At 23.2% G+C, this 19,225-nt stretch overlaps 5 protein-coding genes across 6 annotated transcripts; 4 read left to right on the top strand and 1 right to left on the bottom strand.

The window, feature by feature from the left end:
• Positions 1-49: 49 nt before the first annotated feature.
• LOC122853525 (cytochrome b5) lies at positions 50-2,851 on the bottom strand. The gene is made up of 2 exons (XM_044154026.1): positions 2,844-2,851; positions 50-497 (listed from the first exon to the last, which is right to left on the bottom strand). Exons 1-2 carry the CDS (start codon positions 2,849-2,851, stop codon positions 50-52), a joined length of 456 nt encoding a protein of 151 aa, XP_044009961.1.
• On the top strand, positions 1,979-8,014 carry LOC122851419 (junctophilin-2-like). Of its 2 annotated transcripts, none has more exons than XM_044150625.1 (3): positions 1,979-2,593; positions 5,682-6,230; positions 7,369-8,014. In XM_044150625.1, exons 2-3 carry the CDS (start codon positions 5,896-5,898, stop codon positions 7,592-7,594), a joined length of 561 nt encoding a protein of 186 aa, XP_044006560.1. In that variant the 5' UTR covers positions 1,979-2,593; positions 5,682-5,895; the 3' UTR covers positions 7,595-8,014. The 2 variants fall into 2 exon arrangements, with proteins under 2 accessions (XP_044006560.1, XP_044006561.1); XM_044150626.1 differs by lacking the exon at positions 1,979-2,593 and adding an exon at positions 4,803-5,044.
• A 616-nt stretch (positions 8,015-8,630) lies between these two features.
• LOC122851406 (myb-like protein I) lies at positions 8,631-11,862 on the top strand. Its single transcript, XM_044150607.1, has 7 exons — positions 8,631-8,803; positions 8,865-10,007; positions 10,110-10,178; positions 10,280-10,539; positions 10,633-10,755; positions 10,820-11,090; positions 11,655-11,862. Exons 1-7 carry the CDS (start codon positions 8,729-8,731, stop codon positions 11,733-11,735), a joined length of 2,022 nt encoding a protein of 673 aa, XP_044006542.1. The 5' UTR covers positions 8,631-8,728; the 3' UTR covers positions 11,736-11,862.
• Positions 11,863-13,784: 1,922 nt separating this feature from the next.
• On the top strand, positions 13,785-17,309 carry LOC122851423. Its single transcript, XM_044150633.1, has 3 exons — positions 13,785-14,404; positions 14,845-15,054; positions 15,119-17,309. The coding sequence occupies exons 1-3, from the start codon at positions 14,285-14,287 to the stop codon at positions 15,203-15,205; spliced, it is 417 nt and encodes a 138-aa protein (XP_044006568.1). The 5' UTR covers positions 13,785-14,284; the 3' UTR covers positions 15,206-17,309.
• A 293-nt stretch (positions 17,310-17,602) lies between these two features.
• On the top strand, positions 17,603-19,125 carry LOC122851417. Its single transcript, XM_044150623.1, has 5 exons — positions 17,603-17,721; positions 17,974-18,181; positions 18,258-18,387; positions 18,460-18,791; positions 18,853-19,125. Exons 2-5 carry the CDS (start codon positions 17,981-17,983, stop codon positions 18,952-18,954), a joined length of 765 nt encoding a protein of 254 aa, XP_044006558.1. The 5' UTR covers positions 17,603-17,721; positions 17,974-17,980; the 3' UTR covers positions 18,955-19,125.
• Positions 19,126-19,225: the final 100 nt, after the last annotated feature.

Raw genomic sequence — 19,225 nt, 5'->3', positions numbered from 1 at the left:
TGATAATAATTATATTTAATTAATTGATCTACATAGATAATAATATATATTAAATAGTTTTAATTCCTCCAGGTATTCTGAATAATCTTTCATTAAATGGCAATTCACCAATTAAATATTTTTCCATGATTTTTTTAGCATTATCAGAGTGTCCAGTACCAACAAATGCAAGTGTTGCATCTCTTCCAGCATACTCTAAAATAACATCATGACCACCAGGATGTTGTTCAATAAATTTTGTACAATCATAAACATAATCATAAATAATTATCCAACAATTATCACTTTGATCATGCCAAGCAACTTCTTCCATTGTTATTATTTTTAATAATTTTTTATCAATATTATTATCATGACAATTTGAGCTTTTTATTAATTTTGTTTTATCATTATTAATAGTTTCATGTATTTTTAATGATTTAATATTTAATCTTAATAAATCCATACTTTTTTTAATAATATATTTTCTTGTTTTAATACGTTTTCTTTGTTGTTCACTATTTATAAAAGAAAAAAATTCAAAAAAATTAATTAAAATTATCAGTTAATTAATAAAATATTAATAATTACCGGTTTTTTTTTTTTGTAATGATGAAAGGTTTGTACTTGATGTGTGATACTCGAGTTACTGAGGGTGGTGTTGATGCTTGATAATGCAGTCAATGTACTACCAGGTAAACCGATACTGAAACGGTAGGAGAAAAAAAAACAGTAATAAATAAATAAAAAAAAAAAAAATATAATTACATTACCGGTTGTAAATTGAAGCCCTCTCACACAGTAATTTTTATTTAAATTTTCTCTTTCATTCTCATTTAAATAAAATGCATATAAATGTGAAAATATTTTTCTGTATTATCAACGAATAATTAAAAAAATTATAAACAAAAAATGAGTTTAAAAAAATAACGATTTAATGTGAAAATGAATAATTTAAAAATAAAGATAATATGAAAAATAAAAATAAATGTGATAATTTTAATTGTTAAAATTTATCAAAATAATATACTCACATATAATAATTCAACTTAAGCTGATATCTATTCGTGTGTAGTTTCGAATGAGATATCAATTTTCATAATCTCAATGAAATTTAATTAATTAAATTATTTTTTTTTTTTCAATTCAATATAACCCTGACAGTGCTCGACTGGTTAATGATAATAATATATTTTTCGAATTGGATATTAACAAAAAATTGCTTATTACGAAATAAAAATATTCTTTTTTTCTTTTCTTGTTTATGATGAAAATTAAGTCGACTTTTAAATCATTATTTTATTTCCAAAGGATTAGGCAACTACATATCATATATCGTAATATTAATTTTTAATTTTTTTTTCTCTTTTTGATTAGATTGTTTTTTTCATTTCAAAGACTAAAACAGTTATGTATTTTAATATTGAGTTATTATTTCATTTATTAGTTTTTTTCCAATTTTACAATCATGTGATCTTTATGACCTCATTTCACCACTTTTTAATATTATGATTTATAGATACATATATATTGACAAGTTTACACAATAATTTTAAATATTTTTTATCTGTTTTATTTGAAAAAAACAATAAAATTTATATCATTTTTATATTTCTTTTTTAATTATTAAATTTATTTTTTTCATTAAAATATTAAATTTTTTTTTTTTATTTTATTGATATATCTATGAAATAGCTACAGTTATTATCTACATGCCATGTTGTAATTATCATTTTAAATAAATAGAGTAAAGTATATTAAAAAAAAAAAAAAAAATAATAAATAAAACAACGTGAGGTTGATTAATTATAAATTTGTATTGAATGACGTTGTCAGTGCGTAAAGCGCAATAATTGCGCATGCTTCAGTGTTTGATTATGATGATGTTGATGTTGATGATGCTGATGATGATGATGATGATTGTAGAATTGTCTTGATAATATTCAAGTTACACTTCGAGTAACATCGACTAGTTTCGATCTCGCAAATGTCTTGCGTCGACGCGTTAAGCTCAATAGGTGTTGCGCCGGTTAAGCTCAAAAAAGCTCCGAGTTTTTCAGCCTTAGAATTTTAGTAATAGGTAGTTTGCAATGATGCCACCACCCTGACACACCGACGTTCGTGAGTGTGACACTCCTATTCCGTCGCGCTACTCTAAACGTCGAAAAAAAAAATAAATAAATATACAAAATATAAATAAAACGACTTCGAATTTAAATTAACAAAAAAATTGAAAAAAAAAAACACAAAAACAAAGGCCAAATTAATGATAACAGTTAATCAACAATTTATTAAGCAACAATAATAAATCCTCGTTAAAAAAAAAGCTCAGTTATTAATTAAATTAATAATAATAATAAATATTTTTATTATAAAAACGAAATGAACGAAACAAGTGAAATAAAAACAACGAAACAAATAATAGTTAATAAAAATTTTTTTAAATATAGTAAAAATATCGAGGTGATTGAAAAAGATAAAAAAAGAAATAATTTGTTACGAAGATAAAGTTTAATGTTATTAATTGCCAAAAAAAAAAAAAAAAATTTTAAATTATAAAAAACACAAATAAACAAACGACTTCAATGGTACCTACATGATGATTATAAAAAAGGTGAAAAAAGTTATTATCAATATATATTTATTTATTACTTTTTTATTAAAAAAAAAATTTATATATATTTTTTTAGTTTGAAATTATCATTATTTTAAGTGACCAATTTTGTGACGTGTATTATTTATAATTATATATTTTTTTTTTGATAATAACAATGTGTTTGAATAATTTTTTTTTAAAAATTTTATATATAATTTTTGACAAGACATACATTGAGATTTGTCGTGACCGAATTTACCTCACTCACTTGCTCATTTTTACTCATTTTTTTTAAATAATTTTTTTTTCTCCTCTTTACTCTATTGCCCCTTCATCGAAACTTTGTGCTTGACCCAGACTTATACTCTCCCTCATCTCCCTTCTTCATCTCATCTTAAAATTCTACTTGTTTTAATGGATTTCGATAAATTCTAAAAATTCAATTTATCATTTTTATATATTTTTATAAAATTTATTCTAAACCATTTAAAGATTAAATTATTATTTTGTGTCAAGGACACGTGCAATCTTTCAACTTGTACATTTATTATAATTTTATATTTTCATATGTATATATATTATTTTTAAACATAAAAAAATAAAATAAAATAATGACCTCTATATGATTATATTTATAAAAATATCAAATGATTAAATGTAATTTGTAAAAAAAAAATATATTTAGTACATTTTTAGTTATTATAATAACGATGATTGTGATGACGAGATGAGGATGATGATGATGACGATGATGATGATGATGATGATGACGATGATTATGATGATGGGAATTCCGTTTAAAAATTTTGTCGATGAGTCATTTTTTGATATTTTTTTAAATATAATTTAAACGTGTGTTTTCGAGGTATACATGATGATATACATATATTATCTATATATCATATTGGCACCGGTTATTTTAACGTGCTTATCCTGGGGCAATGTGTGTGGGTATATGTGTGTTTGTAAGAGTTTTTTTTTCGATACAGCTTGCGGGAGTGATGATGGTACGTTTCAACCCTGCGCAATGAATATCCATGCGAATAAATAAAATTTGGCATTAATAAAATTTTTCAATAATATATATTTATTATTATTCAAAAACACTTTGATATAATTTTATATATTGAATATAGAAAACGAAAAAAAATTAAGTTTGCTAAAATTCGAAATTCAAATTTCGAAATTAAATTCATGACAATTTTTTTAATGAAAAAAAAATATGTGAAATTTTTTTGAATTAATATTTCATTGATTTATTTACATGACAACTTGTTTCAATTAAAAAAAAAAAATATTTATAAATTTATTAAATATATTAATTGAGTTTTTAAAAAAAAAAAAAAAAATCATATAAAAATATAATTTTGATTGAAGATTATTGGCGTATACAACTAGTTTGTAAGTCAACCACACAAATTGAAAGAAAAAAAAAGTATAAAAAAAAAAAAAGTAAAAAAACTATTTTTAAAATTGGTTTGAAAGCCCCGGTCTTTCGCATTGACGAGTATAAAAAATAAAAAAACGTGTGTATATATGCATGCGTTGAGCAAGTGTGTAAATAGATAAAATAAGATAAAAAAAAAAAAAAAATAATAAAAGATAGAATCAAAGACAGTATTAAAACATGAGTATTACAAACAAGATGAAAAATTAGTTGTTAGCTAAGCAGCTGAAAAACCTGGGTTCTCGTATCTCATAATATGTAGGTTTGCCTCGTGGAACAATTCTCCTTTACCCCATGATAAAAATAGAAACCCTAGGCAGCTAGACAGTCGTATACTCTCTAGGCTTGTGTGTATAACTACTTGCCACGATTTATGCTATAAAAAAAAAAAAAAAAAAAAACAAAATAAGATTTGAAAAAAAAAAAAAAAAAACATATCGTGAGTTAATCCATCAACAGCTTTGCTCTCAAAATTCCTCACGAGGTAACTCAATCATTACACTATTATCGTTAAAAGTAAAAAAAAAAAAAAAAAATACTATTTTCAAAAAAGAAAAAAAAAATAATAATTTGATCAATTAATTATGGCTTTTAGTAATTTTTTAAACTTGAAAATAATATTTTAAAAAAAAAGCCATCTATTTAATATAATAATAATAATAATAATATAAATAATAATAATAAAAAAACATTAATAATAATAAAATTAAAATAAAGAAAGAAACGTGGGGGCCACATTCCAAGCAGATCACGGATGCTTATAGAAGCATTGCGTAATACGCATGTAGCTGAGCTGATCTGTGTGAGCTTTTTGGTTGCTGGTCAGATTCGGCGGGGATGAAAACCCTCCTCATTTAACATATATATATTTAAAAATCCCAATATGATGATACTCGGTTAACTTCGGTTTTTTACAACTTCGATTCAGTGGCGCCGATCATGCTTTTGCCTTGACGCCTGCGCTTATTTTCTAATTTTCTTGTGAGCTTTTTGCATTATTATTTTATCTCTCTTGCAAAAAAGTAAAAAAAACATTATTATTATTTTTTTTCATATTTATTTTCTTTTTTTCTTTGCTTCTACACTCACACATGGTTGATTTAAATTTTAGAACAAATATATAAACACAACTGTACCGGGCTCAAAACTTTTTAAAGAAATTTTTTTTTTTTTTTACATATATTTCATCATGTGGCTTTTTTCAAATATTCAGTCTCACTTTGGTTTATTCGGGTTTCAGATTAACAGTCTTGCCAATTAATAAATGAAAAAAAAAAAAAAAATTATTTAAATGTATTTGCTTTTTGTTTTATTATTTAATGGATGATTAATTTTTATTTTATTATTTTAATTTCTTGAAAAAATAATTATATGAATGAGTAGTGTGATGAATAAATAAATATATAAAACAATAGTATTATTGTAGTGCTTTGAATATAGACCAATATCTGTGTGCCGGTTCGGTTAGTTTGGTTTCTATTTTTAATGAGCAGTCGAATGTGTGCTCCAAAAATTTATACCGCAAAAATTACAATCACGAATGACAGTTTTTTTTTTTTGCATTTATACTCTAAAATAAATTAAAAAAATATAAATTAATTAATTTAAATAAACTAGAAAATATTAAAAATACAAATTACTATTATTTTTTCATTTCAGAAATTGGAAGGGTGTGTTTACCTATATACACCTAAAAAGTGATGAACAAAAAAAAATTAATAAATAAAGGTAAAAGTAAAATAATCATTGTGAAAAAATGACAGAGGGTGACAGTAAATTTTTAGTGATAGTGAAACAGACGCGGGTATTTTAGTGGTATCTTTTTTTTTTTTTTTATTTTTTTTTTCAACGTTAAAATAAAAAAAAAAAAAAAATGCAGCAAGAGCAACAGCAAACTGTTGGTCAACAACAAAATGTGCAAACATCACCAAATGGTATGGCAATTGTTGGTGGTGGTGGTCAACAAATGAATCAAATAATTGGTCCTGGTTCATCAGTGAGTCCAGCAAGTGGTACAACTGCAATGACAAATAGACCACAAGTTAACGGTGGTAGATTTGATTTTGATGATGGTGGTACATATTGTGGTGGATGGGAAGAAGGCAAAGCACATGGTCATGGTGTTTGTACTGGACCAAAAGGACAAGGTGCTTATTCTGGCTCATGGCATTATGGCTTTGAAGTATCAGGTGTCTACACATGGCCAAGGTAATTTATCATCTCATCTCTAATTTATATTACTATACTATTTTAATTTTTCTTCAATATTTTTTTTACATTAAATTACTTTTTTTCATTATAATACAATTGATATTTTTCCAACAATAAAATCAATTTGTTTATTTTATTATTTTTTTTAATAAAAGGTTTATCATAATAATTTTCATTTCATTTGTATATATGAGTATGTCAAATTATAAATTTGTTATAGTCATTTCATTTTCAATGCAAACATGAGAATCAACTTCAACATAAAGAAAATATAAAAAAAAAAAAAAAAACTACATACTCATATTGAGTCAATACTTACTTCCTTCTTTGTAAATAATTTAAAAGTATATTTATTGATTATTATTACTTTTTTATATATTGTTCAACTTGAACCTACTGTTTATTAAAAAAAAAAAAAAAAATATACACACATATTTCCATTAGACTGTATACATGAAATAAATAAATAAATGTTTGTTTTTTTATCTCACAGATAAATATTAAATATTCATAATTATACCTAATTTATAATTAATGATAAACTTGTCAAATTACATGTCAAATTTAATTATAATTAAATTATAAAGAAAAAAAAAAGAGTAATTTTTAAAATATTTATCAAGACATCTGTCATTATTTATCTTTCAAAAATTCATTATAGTTTTTAGTATATAATTTATTTATTCATATAAATTAGGGAGAAATATTATTGAAATAATAAAAGAATGAAAAATGTTTTTTTTTTATTTAAATTCTATTTAAAGCTACCATCAAGGTCAACGTTCGTAAAAAGCTCGTGGATATATAATCAAAGTACTTCCTTCTTTCATTATAAAATAATATTAATTTTTTATGATAATTAATATCTTATTAATTTTGTGTATTATTTGATTTAAATTAATAACATTGAGATAAATCTGGGACATTGAGGGTTGACCTCGATTCACAACAACCCATAACCGAAAAGAAAAAAAAAAAAAAAAACTAGGTCGAGGTCAAATATTTTTTAGTCACCTCTGTGTTGTTGTTGTTTGTTTATTTATTCATTGTATGTAATTTTATTTTTTAAATTTAAAAAATAATGTATGATAATGATTGTTAATATTTTTTAAATAAATAATATTTATATTTAAAGTGGCTCGGCATACGAGGGACAATGGCAAAATGGGAAGAGACACGGTTTGGGAATGGAAACACGAGGCAGATGGTTATATCGGGGTGAATGGACTCAGGGGTTTAAGGGACGTTATGGTGTACGACAATCAACAACATCAACTGCTAGATATGAAGGAACATGGGCAAGTGGTCTACAAGATGGTTATGGATCTGAAACTTATGCTGATAGTGGTAAGATATTTTAAATGTTATTCGAAAAAGAAATTAACAAAAAATAAAAAGTATACATTTTTTCTTATGAAATTTATATTTTATTGATCATGTGTTTATATTTTATTAGTCATGTTTTATTTATACTTGAAAAATAACATGTACATAGATTTATTATTTGTCGGTAATTTTAAAATATTTTAGTAACACATTGCCTTCAATATCTAATCATCAAATTATGATCGTTAAATTAAAATTACAAATTATTGATTTTTTATTTGTTCTGTTTTTTTTTTATTTTTGTTTTCAATTTATTTTGTTTATATTTATATATACTTTTTTTTTATTATTATGAATTTTAATGTGCGTTATTGGGTTGTTGATTTTAATGAAAATATTGATGGCCTATGTTGATAAGTAGATACTTACGTATTGGGTCAGACAAATACGCTTGGTAAGACACACACTTGTCAATCAAGCATATTATTTTATTATTTATTATTTATCGTTAATATATAAAATCAATTTTTAATTTATTTTTATAGCTTATTATTTAATAATACATTATAATTATCAATAATAATTTTTTTTTCTTTTTAATTTATTTATATATAATTTATTTACAATATAGATAATGAAAATAAAGTAGTAAAATAATGTAAAATTTTTAAATTAAAATTTATTTATATATATTTTTAGATAAATAATAATTAATATAATTGTATAATAAAAATAAATTATTTTTTTTTTCAAGTAGTTAAAGACAATTAACTCACTGATTTGGTCAGACATTTTTCATGAAAATATATTTTTTAATTGTAAAGAAAACAAATGAATAAAGAAAAATATATTTCTTGGTATAATTTAAAATGTTAGAATAATTGTTGCAACACAAATATATTTAAATAAGATATATATCAATATTTTAGTAATATTTTAATTAAACCACCAAAACAACATTATGCCTGTTTCACTATGCTGCACCTGGCAGAGCAACAGTGAATCATTAATTTATACTACATGAACCAAAACAAATAAATATAAATATAAATATTCAAATAATTTTATTATAACAGGGTTTAAAAATACGTAAACAACGTAGTACTGGTGATCTTGAAAAAAAAGGTACTGGTGGTAGTATAAGAAGTAATGCAAGTTCAGCATCATGGATGTCAACTGAAAGTTCACAAAGTCAAGCATCAGCATCTGTTCATACTGATAGTAATGCATCATTTGTCATTGAGGCAAGTTTAAATTGATAAATAATAAATTTGATAAATTAATAATACTTAATAATATAAATAGGATGAACAAATGGATGCAGCAGTTACAGAAACATATCTTGGTGAATGGAAAAATGATAAACGTACTGGTTTTGGTATATCAGAACGTAGTGATGGTTTACGTTATGAAGGTGAATGGTTTAATAATCGTAAATATGGTTATGGTGTTACAACATTTCGTGATGGTAGTAAAGAAGAAGGAAAATATAAAAATAATGTATTAATAACAAGTCAAAAAAAAAAACATATATTTTTAATAAGATCAGCTAAATTTCGTGATAGAATTGAAAATGCTGTTAGTGCTGGTAATAGATCAAGTAAAATGGCATTACAAAAAGCTGATATTGCAATATCACGTACAGCAACAGCACGTGGTAAAGCTGAACTTGCTGATATTGCTGCTGATCATGCTAGACAAGATTCTGATTTAGCACAAGCAACAGCACGTCAATTTGCACCTGATTTTCGTCAACCTGGCTTAGAAAGATTAAGAAATCGTGATATACCAAAATATGTACCACCATCACAAGATGCTCTACCAGGTAAAAGTATACTACAAAAATCAAATAACAATAATAATATTAGTAATAATAACAATACAACAATAGCAGCAACAACAACAACAACATCAACAACAATAAATAATGAACAAAATTTAACAAATCAATTAAAATCAAATACTGATATTATTGGTGGTGTTGGAGGTGGTTTAATTGGTACAAATACAACACCACAATCAATTAGTCAAAGTGTTAATCAATCAATAAGACGTGCTAGTATGAAATCACCTCAAAATCAATTTATTAATCAAATAACAAGTGGTACAACAACAAATGTTACTGGTAATGGACAAAATAATTATCAATTACAAAATAATTTACAGTCAAATCAGTATGGTGTTTATAGTGGTGGTGGTGGTGGTGCTAGTGTTACTGAACAATTTATTGGTGGTATTATTGGTGGTGCTAATTCTTCAAATAATAATAATAATAATATTAATAATAGTAATAATAATAATACAAGTGTTAGTGGTGGTGGTTTAACGGGTACAAATGTTTATCATGGCCAAAATATTGATAGTGCTAATTACAGTGGTTATTCAAATCAGGGAATTTCACAAGGATATAATCAGTATCAACAGTCTTATACTAATATTCAACAACAGGTAAAATATTTATATTTTGTTTTCTTTATAAATTTATTATATAGCTTTTATTTAATTTTTAAATATAAATATATATATTTTTTTTGAAAATTAATTTTATAGCCTCAATCTCAAAATATGTATGATCCTATTTTGTCTTCCAACAATCAATATTCAACAAATACTTATAGTGTAAGGCTTTTTTAAAATAATTTTAATTATTTATTAAACTAACACAAAAAGATAAATTATATTTATTGAATTTTATATTGCTTTTTTAATTGATACATCAGGGACAATCATCAACTATACCAAATCAGTATGATTCTGGGCAAAATATGTATGGTGCCCAGATGTATCAACAGCAGCAACAGCAACAGCATCATCAACAGCAACAACAACAGCAGCAACAACAACAACAACAGCAACAATATACTGATGTTTATTCTCAATCTGAAGCCCAAAGACATCCAAGTGTTTGTATACGAAGAAATAGTCGCATTTTAGGTCAACAAGATAGACCACCTGGCATTGGACAAACTCTAAATGACAGGTGCATTATTTAAAAATAAAATAAATACATTTATATTATTATTAAATCATTATAATATAATTTATAAAAAAAATTATATTAATTTATTTAAAGATTGGATCATTATAAAAGGCCACCAAGTCGTGATAGTTCAGTAGATAGATATAGAGTACCAGGACGTTTAATTGGATCAAGACAGCCGTCCATTGATAAAAGTTCACAAGATGCTGTTGACAGGTATTTGAATTTTTTGTATTAATTACATTAATTATATTATTGATAATATTATAATGATATACAGAGCTGGAAGAGGTGCAAGTCTAATGAGATCAGGAACACCTCTTAATGGTTCAGCAATTGGTAGTGGTGCAGCAACACCAGTATATGTACCTCCAACATCAAGTCAATTTGAGGGTGCATTGAGAAATCGTGGTGTAGGACAGGAAATTAATCAAAGTGCAATACAACCAAAAAGAACTGAAAGTCTATATGTTGCTCCAGTACGTGGTCCAAGTGGTGGAACTAGTGGTGGTGGTGCTGGTGGTGGTAGTGGTGGTGGTGGTGGTATCAAAGTGAGTGCATTATTTAAAGCACTTTATAAAAAAACATTTAACCATTCATAACGTTTCACTCGATCAATTCCCTCTAGTATTGATAAAATTAAAAAAAATAACAAAAAAACAACAAAAACAACAACAAGAAAAAATTATAAATTAATAAAATATCCAAATATTATATCTTCCATTATTCCTAAATTTTTTAATCTTCATTTTAACAATGCACTTTATCAATCGCTATAGCATTTTTAAATTAACTAATTTAAATATTTTAAAAATTTATTAATTTTATTAATTTTATTAAACATTTTTTATATTTTTTATTTATATTACACTTTTTTATTTTATGTTTGAATGAATTATTAATTTTTATTTATTTATAAATTTATTAATTAATTTAAAACTTTTTCTTCTAATAATTTTTCTTTGTATTTTTTTATCATTTTTTTGTTGTTTTTTTTATTATAACGAATTTTTTTTTTTTTCTAAAATAATTTATATGTTATTTTTGTGTTTTTTAATACTTTTTTTATGATTTTTTTTTTATTTTTTATACTTTTTAAATGCATGCTAACTCAGGACACAAGCAGGACGGTCCCCGCCGACTGCGATGCAACGAAGCAGGGAAAGACACAACTTTGTGAGCATTTACAAAATTAAAAAAAAAAAATGACAAATTAATTAAACCGCGTTTATAAAAATTTGGATAATTGTATTAATCTTCGTGTGATGATTGAAATTTAAATTTAATTCAAATTTAAACAAAAATTAAAAAACAGCCAGGAAATTAAATAAAATAAGACCTGTTGTTTTTTTTTTTTTTGTACAATAGTACAATTAATTATTTGAGTTTTATTATTACGAATTAATTAAAGATGATTAATAAGCCTACATAGTACATATTAATTAAATATATAAAAATATAAAATATCTACAAAGATATATATTTGCAAAAATTAAAATAACAAAAACTGGCTCGATATAAATTTATTTTTTTAATCTAAAAATATTAATATTTAAATAAATAATAACCGTCCTATTGCTTGATATATATATTTTTCTGCACTTGATATATTGAGTGACATTTTGATGAATAAATAACAAGTTGTTTCACTATTCTGTATTGTTACTTGTCGTATAAAAAGAATTTAAAAAAAAAAAAAAAAAAACAGGAAATATTATATAGTTATAGCATACAATAACAATGTTATAATAATGTTGATAATTAATAATTTATTAATGTTTGAAATAACAATACATAAATGACATATTTCATTGTTAAAAAAAAAATAAAAAATAAAAGCAAAAAAAAATATTGTAAAAGGTGTGAGACCAAAAAAACAAGGTAAGGCTTGGTGGAGGCGGGGACCGTTTTTTATTAATTTTTTCATATTTTTATTATTTAATCTTTATTCTTCCTAGCTTTTTTATTAGAAAAAAAATAATCAATAATTTATCAACTTTTACTAACAATTTAAATATTTAAAAAATTTTTTATTATTATATTTAATTCCAACCTCCACGAAGCCTTTTCCGCAACAATCGACTCAGAAATTATTTTTCTAAAATGCACGCACTAACTCAGTACGCAATGTTTTTTTGTGTATAAGACTAATAAAATTAAAAAATTATTGAATGAAATAACCGATGCGCCTTTTAATAAGAAAAATTAAAAGATTAAAGTATTATTTTATAGTATAAAATACAACGATTGAGTATACATAGTTAATAATCAATTTTAAATATGATAATGAAACCGTGTGATGTTGGTTGCTTCAAAATAACAGAGTGATAATGTTTGATATTGTTAATAATTAATTATTTTATTAATTAACATTCCATTTTCTTTTTTATATATAATAATGTTGTTAAACATTTTTTTTTTATTTCTTTTTTGTTTGTTTGTTTATTGTTTTAATATTCAGCAACAAAACTACCTGCTAATAATTATTGACACTCAAGTCCGAACAATCAGATGTAAATTTAACGAATTTAATAAAATTTAAAATAATAACAATAATGATTGTTATACCTGAGAAAAGTGCCAAGATTGTATATTTAAAAAAAAAATAAAAAAACAACAATAAAACTGAAAATTTCCATGAAAGAAAAATTCTAAAATCATGTGAGCTTTTAAACTCCCAAAGTTCGAAATTAAAACAACGATTAAAAAAAAATAATATATATATAAATAAAATAATAAAATCGTAAAATATACTATTTACAAAATGAAAACTTAAAATAGTTTTATATTTTTCTCGCACAATATATTGCCTAATTTTTTTCGTTTTTTTTATTGAAATTAATTTTTTAAAAAAGACTTTTCTTTGAATTTATAAATATAATTATATTAATCGCGTACATATGTATACGAAAAAAGGTAAAAATTTAAATATATATAAATGTTAAATTTTGTGATTAACGGGTTGGCAAAAAAGCTGCTTAAATAAAAGAGATAATTAAAATTTAAAAACAAATAATTAATGTATGCGTTGTCTCAGACAAAATAAAATAAAATAAAAAAATAGTTTATTAATTGTTTCAATGCTGACAATGTATAGAAAAACAAAAAAAGATATAAAAAAAAAAAAAAAATCGTTAAATGGCAGTACAAAGTTTAGTAATTATTATCCAAAAAAAAAAAAAAAAAAAAAATCCTAAAAATATATTAAACCGGTAATTATCATCACTATCATTTGAAAAAAAAAAAACCATAAAAAACATATCTAACGGGTAATTATAATCATTACCGAATAATCATGAAAATTTAAAGAAAAAAAAAAAATTCGAAAATAAAATAATTTCGAAGTCAACAGAGAGCTTGTGCTATTTCGATTGTAAATAGTAGTGGGAGAAGGATTAGAAAAAAATAAAAAAAAAAAATAAATTCGTCATGGTCGTGTTTCTATTTCGGTTCGTTAATATTGGGGTCCAAAGTGATCTCAGTCTGTGGCCTGGCAGCCTCACCAGGAGTCTCAATAACTTGAAAAATTTTAATCCTTCGTTAATTGAAAAAAAACAATTTAATCTAATTTAATTCTAAATAAATAAATAAACAATAAAATCATTATCATTAATTTATCATAATTGATTAATAAAAAAAAATATAAAAAACAAATTTAAAAAAAAATGGATTAAAGTGATTATTGATATAATATAAAATATTAATTTATAATTATTGAGGTGGTATAAGTGTCAAGGCTAATATAATGTTCTGGTCAGAGCCGGATGTTGCAGAGGAGGATGATGAAGAGGAGGCACTCCTCTGCAGTCCGGCTCTCATGGCCAGACGTGCTTCTGAATCATGGATTGTTGCACCTCCCGTTGAGGTACAATTTATTTTACCAAAATTAATAACAATGGCTTATTATTATTTATTTTATTTTCTAAATTCAATTGTTTGTCTATTCCCAATTTTTTCAAGTGTTATTATTTCATTTAAACAACAACAAACTATATATTCAACAATGTGATGTGTGTTTCTTTTTTTTTTTTTTTTTTTTAATATATATATTTTTTTATTTAAATAACAACAATAATTGCATGAAATTATAAACAAAATCCTGGCAATTTTCCATCAACTCCCAGCCAATTAGATACCTGTTGTTCCACACTGATGTTCAGCACAATGATTGTATTTTTTTTTCTATTTGATATATAAATATTTTTGTTGTTATTATTATTTTATTTTATTTTTTTTTAATTAAAATAATAAGTTGTAATTATTTAGATAATGACGAAATGGATAAATTGTTTGTTCTTTGCTTAGGCAATGCCAGTAACATCAATGCCATTGCAACGTAAAAAATCATTACCTGATGTTGCTGGACCAATACAATTGACTGCAACATCACCATTGTCAAGAGAAGAAGTCAGTGTATTGAGTAGTATGAGAAGAGAAGAAATAAGAAGACAAATTGATGAGAGAGAAAGGCTTAGGGCCAATCCATTTTTATATCTAGTCAGTCCTCAGGTTAAAGTAAGATTATTTAAATTTTAATTATATTATTATTTAATTGTAATTATTTTTTAATTTTTTATAGGACTGGTTTTCTCGACAACAACTTGTTATGTTGGTTTTATTCATCAACATATCACTGGCACTGATGTTCTTTAAATTATTAACGTAGCAAACAGCCAATGATAATAATATTCACTATATTATTAAATAAAATTAATAAAAATATATATATTAATTATTATTAAACAAAAAGAACATAATTTTCCCTGATGATATATTATATATTTGTTATCTTAATGATAATGAAAATATTAATAAATAAATAAAAATTATTATTGTATTATCTGCATTATTTTACAAAGCAGATCTACAAATATTTCAAGCACATAAATATTTCCAAGTATGATGAAGCAGCTAGAGTATTTAGTTTATAAAGCAAAAAAAATTAATTAAAAAATTTTAAATAATATATATATATTTTTTTTTCGCAATTTTTCATCATGCGGATTCCATGTTTAGGAAATTATTCAAAGTTTTTTTTTTTTTTTTTTATATATAGCTCCAATTTAAATGAATTAAATAATTAAAAATTAATTTACTGTCAATAAATAATCAAAAATAAACAGTAGATTTATGAAAAAAAAAAAAATAATATATCTATTTAAAAAAAATTTGAATATAATGAACAAAATTTATTAATGAATTTTTAAATCATGTACAGTTATTAATTGAAATATATAAATAATAAATTTTTAAATTTTTAATATTTAAATAATTAAATATTAATTGTTTATGGTAGTTTTAAAAATGAAAAATTGTACTATTCATTATTGACATGTTTAATGATTAATAAAAATTTAGAGAATAATATTTTTTGAATAAATTATCATGGAGTGAAGTCAAAAAATAAATTCAGTGCCAATGTGTATTAAATTATTTTTTATTTTAACTCTAATTATTAATTAATGTTAATGTGGGTCATAAAAAAAAAAAACATAAATAATTTGTTATTGGAAAGTAATTTATACTGTTGCCAAATAAAAAATAAAAACAATTGGATATAATGGAGCAATATTTATTTTGCTGGGACCATCTTTGCTGATCATGAAAAAAATTTGTAAAAATTTAATTATACATTAAGTGGTTATTAAAAAAAATTATCTGTAAGGTACCAGGTGCCTTCTCTGCCATCCAAAAAAAATTATATAAATTGTGCCCCTTTTTTAAATCTCGTCGAAATTATAACTAACTCTAAATTTTTCTAAAAAATTTAATAATTAAACAAAATTATTGTAGTTATGTGCTAAGCATATTAAAATATTATAAATCGCTTTTTTTTTTTTTTAGTTTATTGTTATTTAATATATCAATTAAATTATCATGAAATTAAATTTTTTAAAAATAAATTAGCCAACACTCCAACAGTTTTTTTCTTTTTTTTTTGTTCTAAATAAATTTGTAGAACGAATTGAGTCAAATTTAATATTATTTTTTGTTAATTTAATAATTATTTAAATGATAATTTATTTAAAAATACATGCAACAATTTATTGGTATCATTTTTCGTAAATCATTGATAATAAAGTCTGATAAAAACAATTAATCTCAATAATTCATCGAATGAATTTATTTATTTTTTCTTTTAATTTCAAAAATAAAAAAGAAGATATTTCTTTTATAACGAAATAAATAAAAATTGAAATACGTAACTACGCACAATATTTGATATAAATAATAAATTTTAATTATTGTAGACAAAAAAATAAAAATAAAAATAAAACCATACAATTATGCAAGAAACTTGTTTTAATAAATAGTGATAAAATTTATTTCCAAATTGTTTGTGTTCCCAAAAAATTAAAGAAAAATTATTGAAAAAATAAATTGAAATGTTGATTATTATTTTTTATATTATTTAAATGAAAAAAAAAAATATTATTACATGTCGTTACATAAATGAATTGAATTACATTTAAAAAATAATTAAGTTTATTTTATTAAAATATAGTTAAAATAAATTAATGAATTGTTATTATTTGTTAATTTTTAAAACGGAACAAATGTATTTACACGGAAATAAAAAAAATATATATATAATGATAGTACTGTTTTCAAATTATTGTTATTAATTATTAGTATTTTTATTTTTTTTATTTTTAGTGCTTGATTTGTTTATTTAGAAAAACAGCTTATAGATGATTAAAATCAAAAGCAAATATTTGACACAGTGAAAATCTTTGCATTTTCAAAAAAAAAAAAAAAAAAAGAGAAAATCGAAATCATAAAAATGGTATAGTGCATTTACTTTTCCATGGCTTAATAAATTCATTTCTCTATAGAAAATTATAACTCTCACGATTTTTTTACTCTAAATTGTTTAGAATTCCTCCGTAAATTTTTAGAAAAATCTTTCAACCCGTTTGGGTGTACCCCAAATTGTATTTTTTAAATAACGCGGTGTAAAAAAAATTCCATTAAATGTTTACTAATTCTATCACAGATGGTACTAGTCGTTTTTTTTTCTCTTGCGTCAAACTTGCTCAAACTGGAGCGTGATACACGCGCGCATGCTCCATAAAAAAAGCATTACACATATATGGGTGTGTCATATAGTTGTGTGTTGACAAGTGTTTATTAACTATAATCAAATAATAATTAAAATAACAATCAAATAAATTATAATCCGTAAGTAAAAGGACCAAAATTTAATTAATTTATTCATCTAAAAGTATTAAATTATTTCTTAATTATAATTTCATATTATTTTTCTTTTTAATTTTCAATTTGATGATAAATTTTTGTATGTAAACTATTGTTTTTGTTGACAATAAAGAGCAATGGGCGTATGCCTATGATACATCAAATTAATCAACAATTAAAATACAATAATTATTCATATCCAAAGTTGTTTTATTTATTTATTTTCTTCATCAATAGATCAAAAATGAATTATGGAAAAAAATCACCAAGTATGGGAGGTGCAGGATCTGTCTATTCACATGTCACCACAAGAAGTAGTGCTAATTTACGATCATCAAGATCAGCTAAAAGTGTTAAAATTCCATGGTATGAAAAACCAATTTTACATCAAGCACTTGTTATGGATATACAAAAAAGTGCAATGCTTGCAGCAGTACTTTCATTAGTAAGTAAAACTTGTATCTAATTTTTAAACTCAAATTAAAATTATACAAATTTATAAAAATATATTAGTATTACAGTTTTTGGCTATATTCACAATAACAACATCAATATTTGATATTTACTGCTTGTACTTGGCAGTACCTGGTTCAACACACTATGGATATTATATATTTTCTTATGAATTTGTTTATCAAGGAAATCGACATGGTAAATATAATTTATAAATAATACATACACAAAATAAATGATAATATTAATTATTAATTTTTCCAATGACAGTTAGAAATGGTCTAGTTGTTTTTGCATTATTTTCATTACTTGGAGCAATGGCTGTATTTGTGACATCAATTATGCTGATAAATGCATTGAGAAAAGAACATGAAAAACGAATGATTCCATGGCTATATGTATTTGCTGGATTTACATGTTTTAAATTATTGGCATCATTATATTTTGATATTGTCAATGACTTGATATTCAAGTACAATGCAATAATGTGCTTTTTATGGATTTTATTTATAACATTTTCTGTTTATGGATGGTTAATTGTTTATTCACTTTTTGTTGAGCTAAAAGATTTAACAAAACTAGAAGATCTTGCACATTTAAGGGTAAGTTTATTTATATCATTAACATTTGTTTATTATATTTTAATTGATTTTGAATTTTTAGATTGGAACTATGCAGTCATTGAATGCTTCAACGACACACTCCATTGCTGGTTCACGTCCAACAACACCACACAGTACTGTATCAACAATGCCAGTTAACTAAAAAAATTAATATTTTTATTTTCAATTTATTAATGATGTTAATCATCGTGTAGAATTTATCGTACTTGACAACAAGTTATAACTAAATCCGTCCATTTTTAGTGATTTTTTAAAAATACAAAAAATAATAATTATCAATAATTTTTCTATTTTATATAATATAAATAAATAAATATTTATAAATTTATTATTAGGATAAATAATTTTAACATAATTTAATATTATTTTCTACAACATATCATTTATTTAGCTTTTTTTTATAATCAGTTTAG

Source organism: Aphidius gifuensis, linkage group LG3 (assembly GCF_014905175.1).
Source record: "Aphidius gifuensis isolate YNYX2018 linkage group LG3, ASM1490517v1, whole genome shotgun sequence".
Classification (NCBI taxonomy): Eukaryota; Metazoa; Arthropoda; class Insecta; order Hymenoptera; family Braconidae; genus Aphidius; species Aphidius gifuensis.
The sequence above is the reverse complement of the archived record's forward strand: the minus strand, read 5'-3'. Positions and strand labels throughout refer to the sequence as shown.

What these genes read in the sequence shown, in the direction of transcription:
- LOC122851419 (XM_044150625.1), top strand. Translation starts at nt 5,896, where the DNA reads ATGCAGCAAGAGCAACAGCAAACTGTTGGTCAACAACAAAATGTGCAA. An exon ending in GGTGTCTACACATGGCCAAG is followed by an intron (nt 6,231 to 7,368) that starts GTAATTTATCAT and finishes TTATATTTAAAG; the next exon opens with TGGCTCGGCATACGAGGGAC.
- LOC122851406 (XM_044150607.1), top strand. Translation starts at nt 8,729, where the DNA reads ATGTCAACTGAAAGTTCACAAAGTCAAGCATCAGCATCTGTTCATACT. An exon ending in ATACTAATATTCAACAACAG is followed by an intron (nt 10,008 to 10,109) that starts GTAAAATATTTA and finishes TTAATTTTATAG; the next exon opens with CCTCAATCTCAAAATATGTA. An exon ending in GTGGTGGTGGTGGTATCAAA is followed by an intron (nt 11,091 to 11,654) that starts GTGAGTGCATTA and finishes ATGCTAACTCAG; the next exon opens with GACACAAGCAGGACGGTCCC.
- LOC122851423 (XM_044150633.1), top strand. Translation starts at nt 14,285, where the DNA reads ATGTTCTGGTCAGAGCCGGATGTTGCAGAGGAGGATGATGAAGAGGAG. An exon ending in TTGTTGCACCTCCCGTTGAG is followed by an intron (nt 14,405 to 14,844) that starts GTACAATTTATT and finishes TTCTTTGCTTAG; the next exon opens with GCAATGCCAGTAACATCAAT. An exon ending in TAGTCAGTCCTCAGGTTAAA is followed by an intron (nt 15,055 to 15,118) that starts GTAAGATTATTT and finishes AATTTTTTATAG; the next exon opens with GACTGGTTTTCTCGACAACA.
- LOC122851417 (XM_044150623.1), top strand. Translation starts at nt 17,981, where the DNA reads ATGAATTATGGAAAAAAATCACCAAGTATGGGAGGTGCAGGATCTGTC. An exon ending in TTGCAGCAGTACTTTCATTA is followed by an intron (nt 18,182 to 18,257) that starts GTAAGTAAAACT and finishes TTAGTATTACAG; the next exon opens with TTTTTGGCTATATTCACAAT. An exon ending in AAGATCTTGCACATTTAAGG is followed by an intron (nt 18,792 to 18,852) that starts GTAAGTTTATTT and finishes TTGAATTTTTAG; the next exon opens with ATTGGAACTATGCAGTCATT.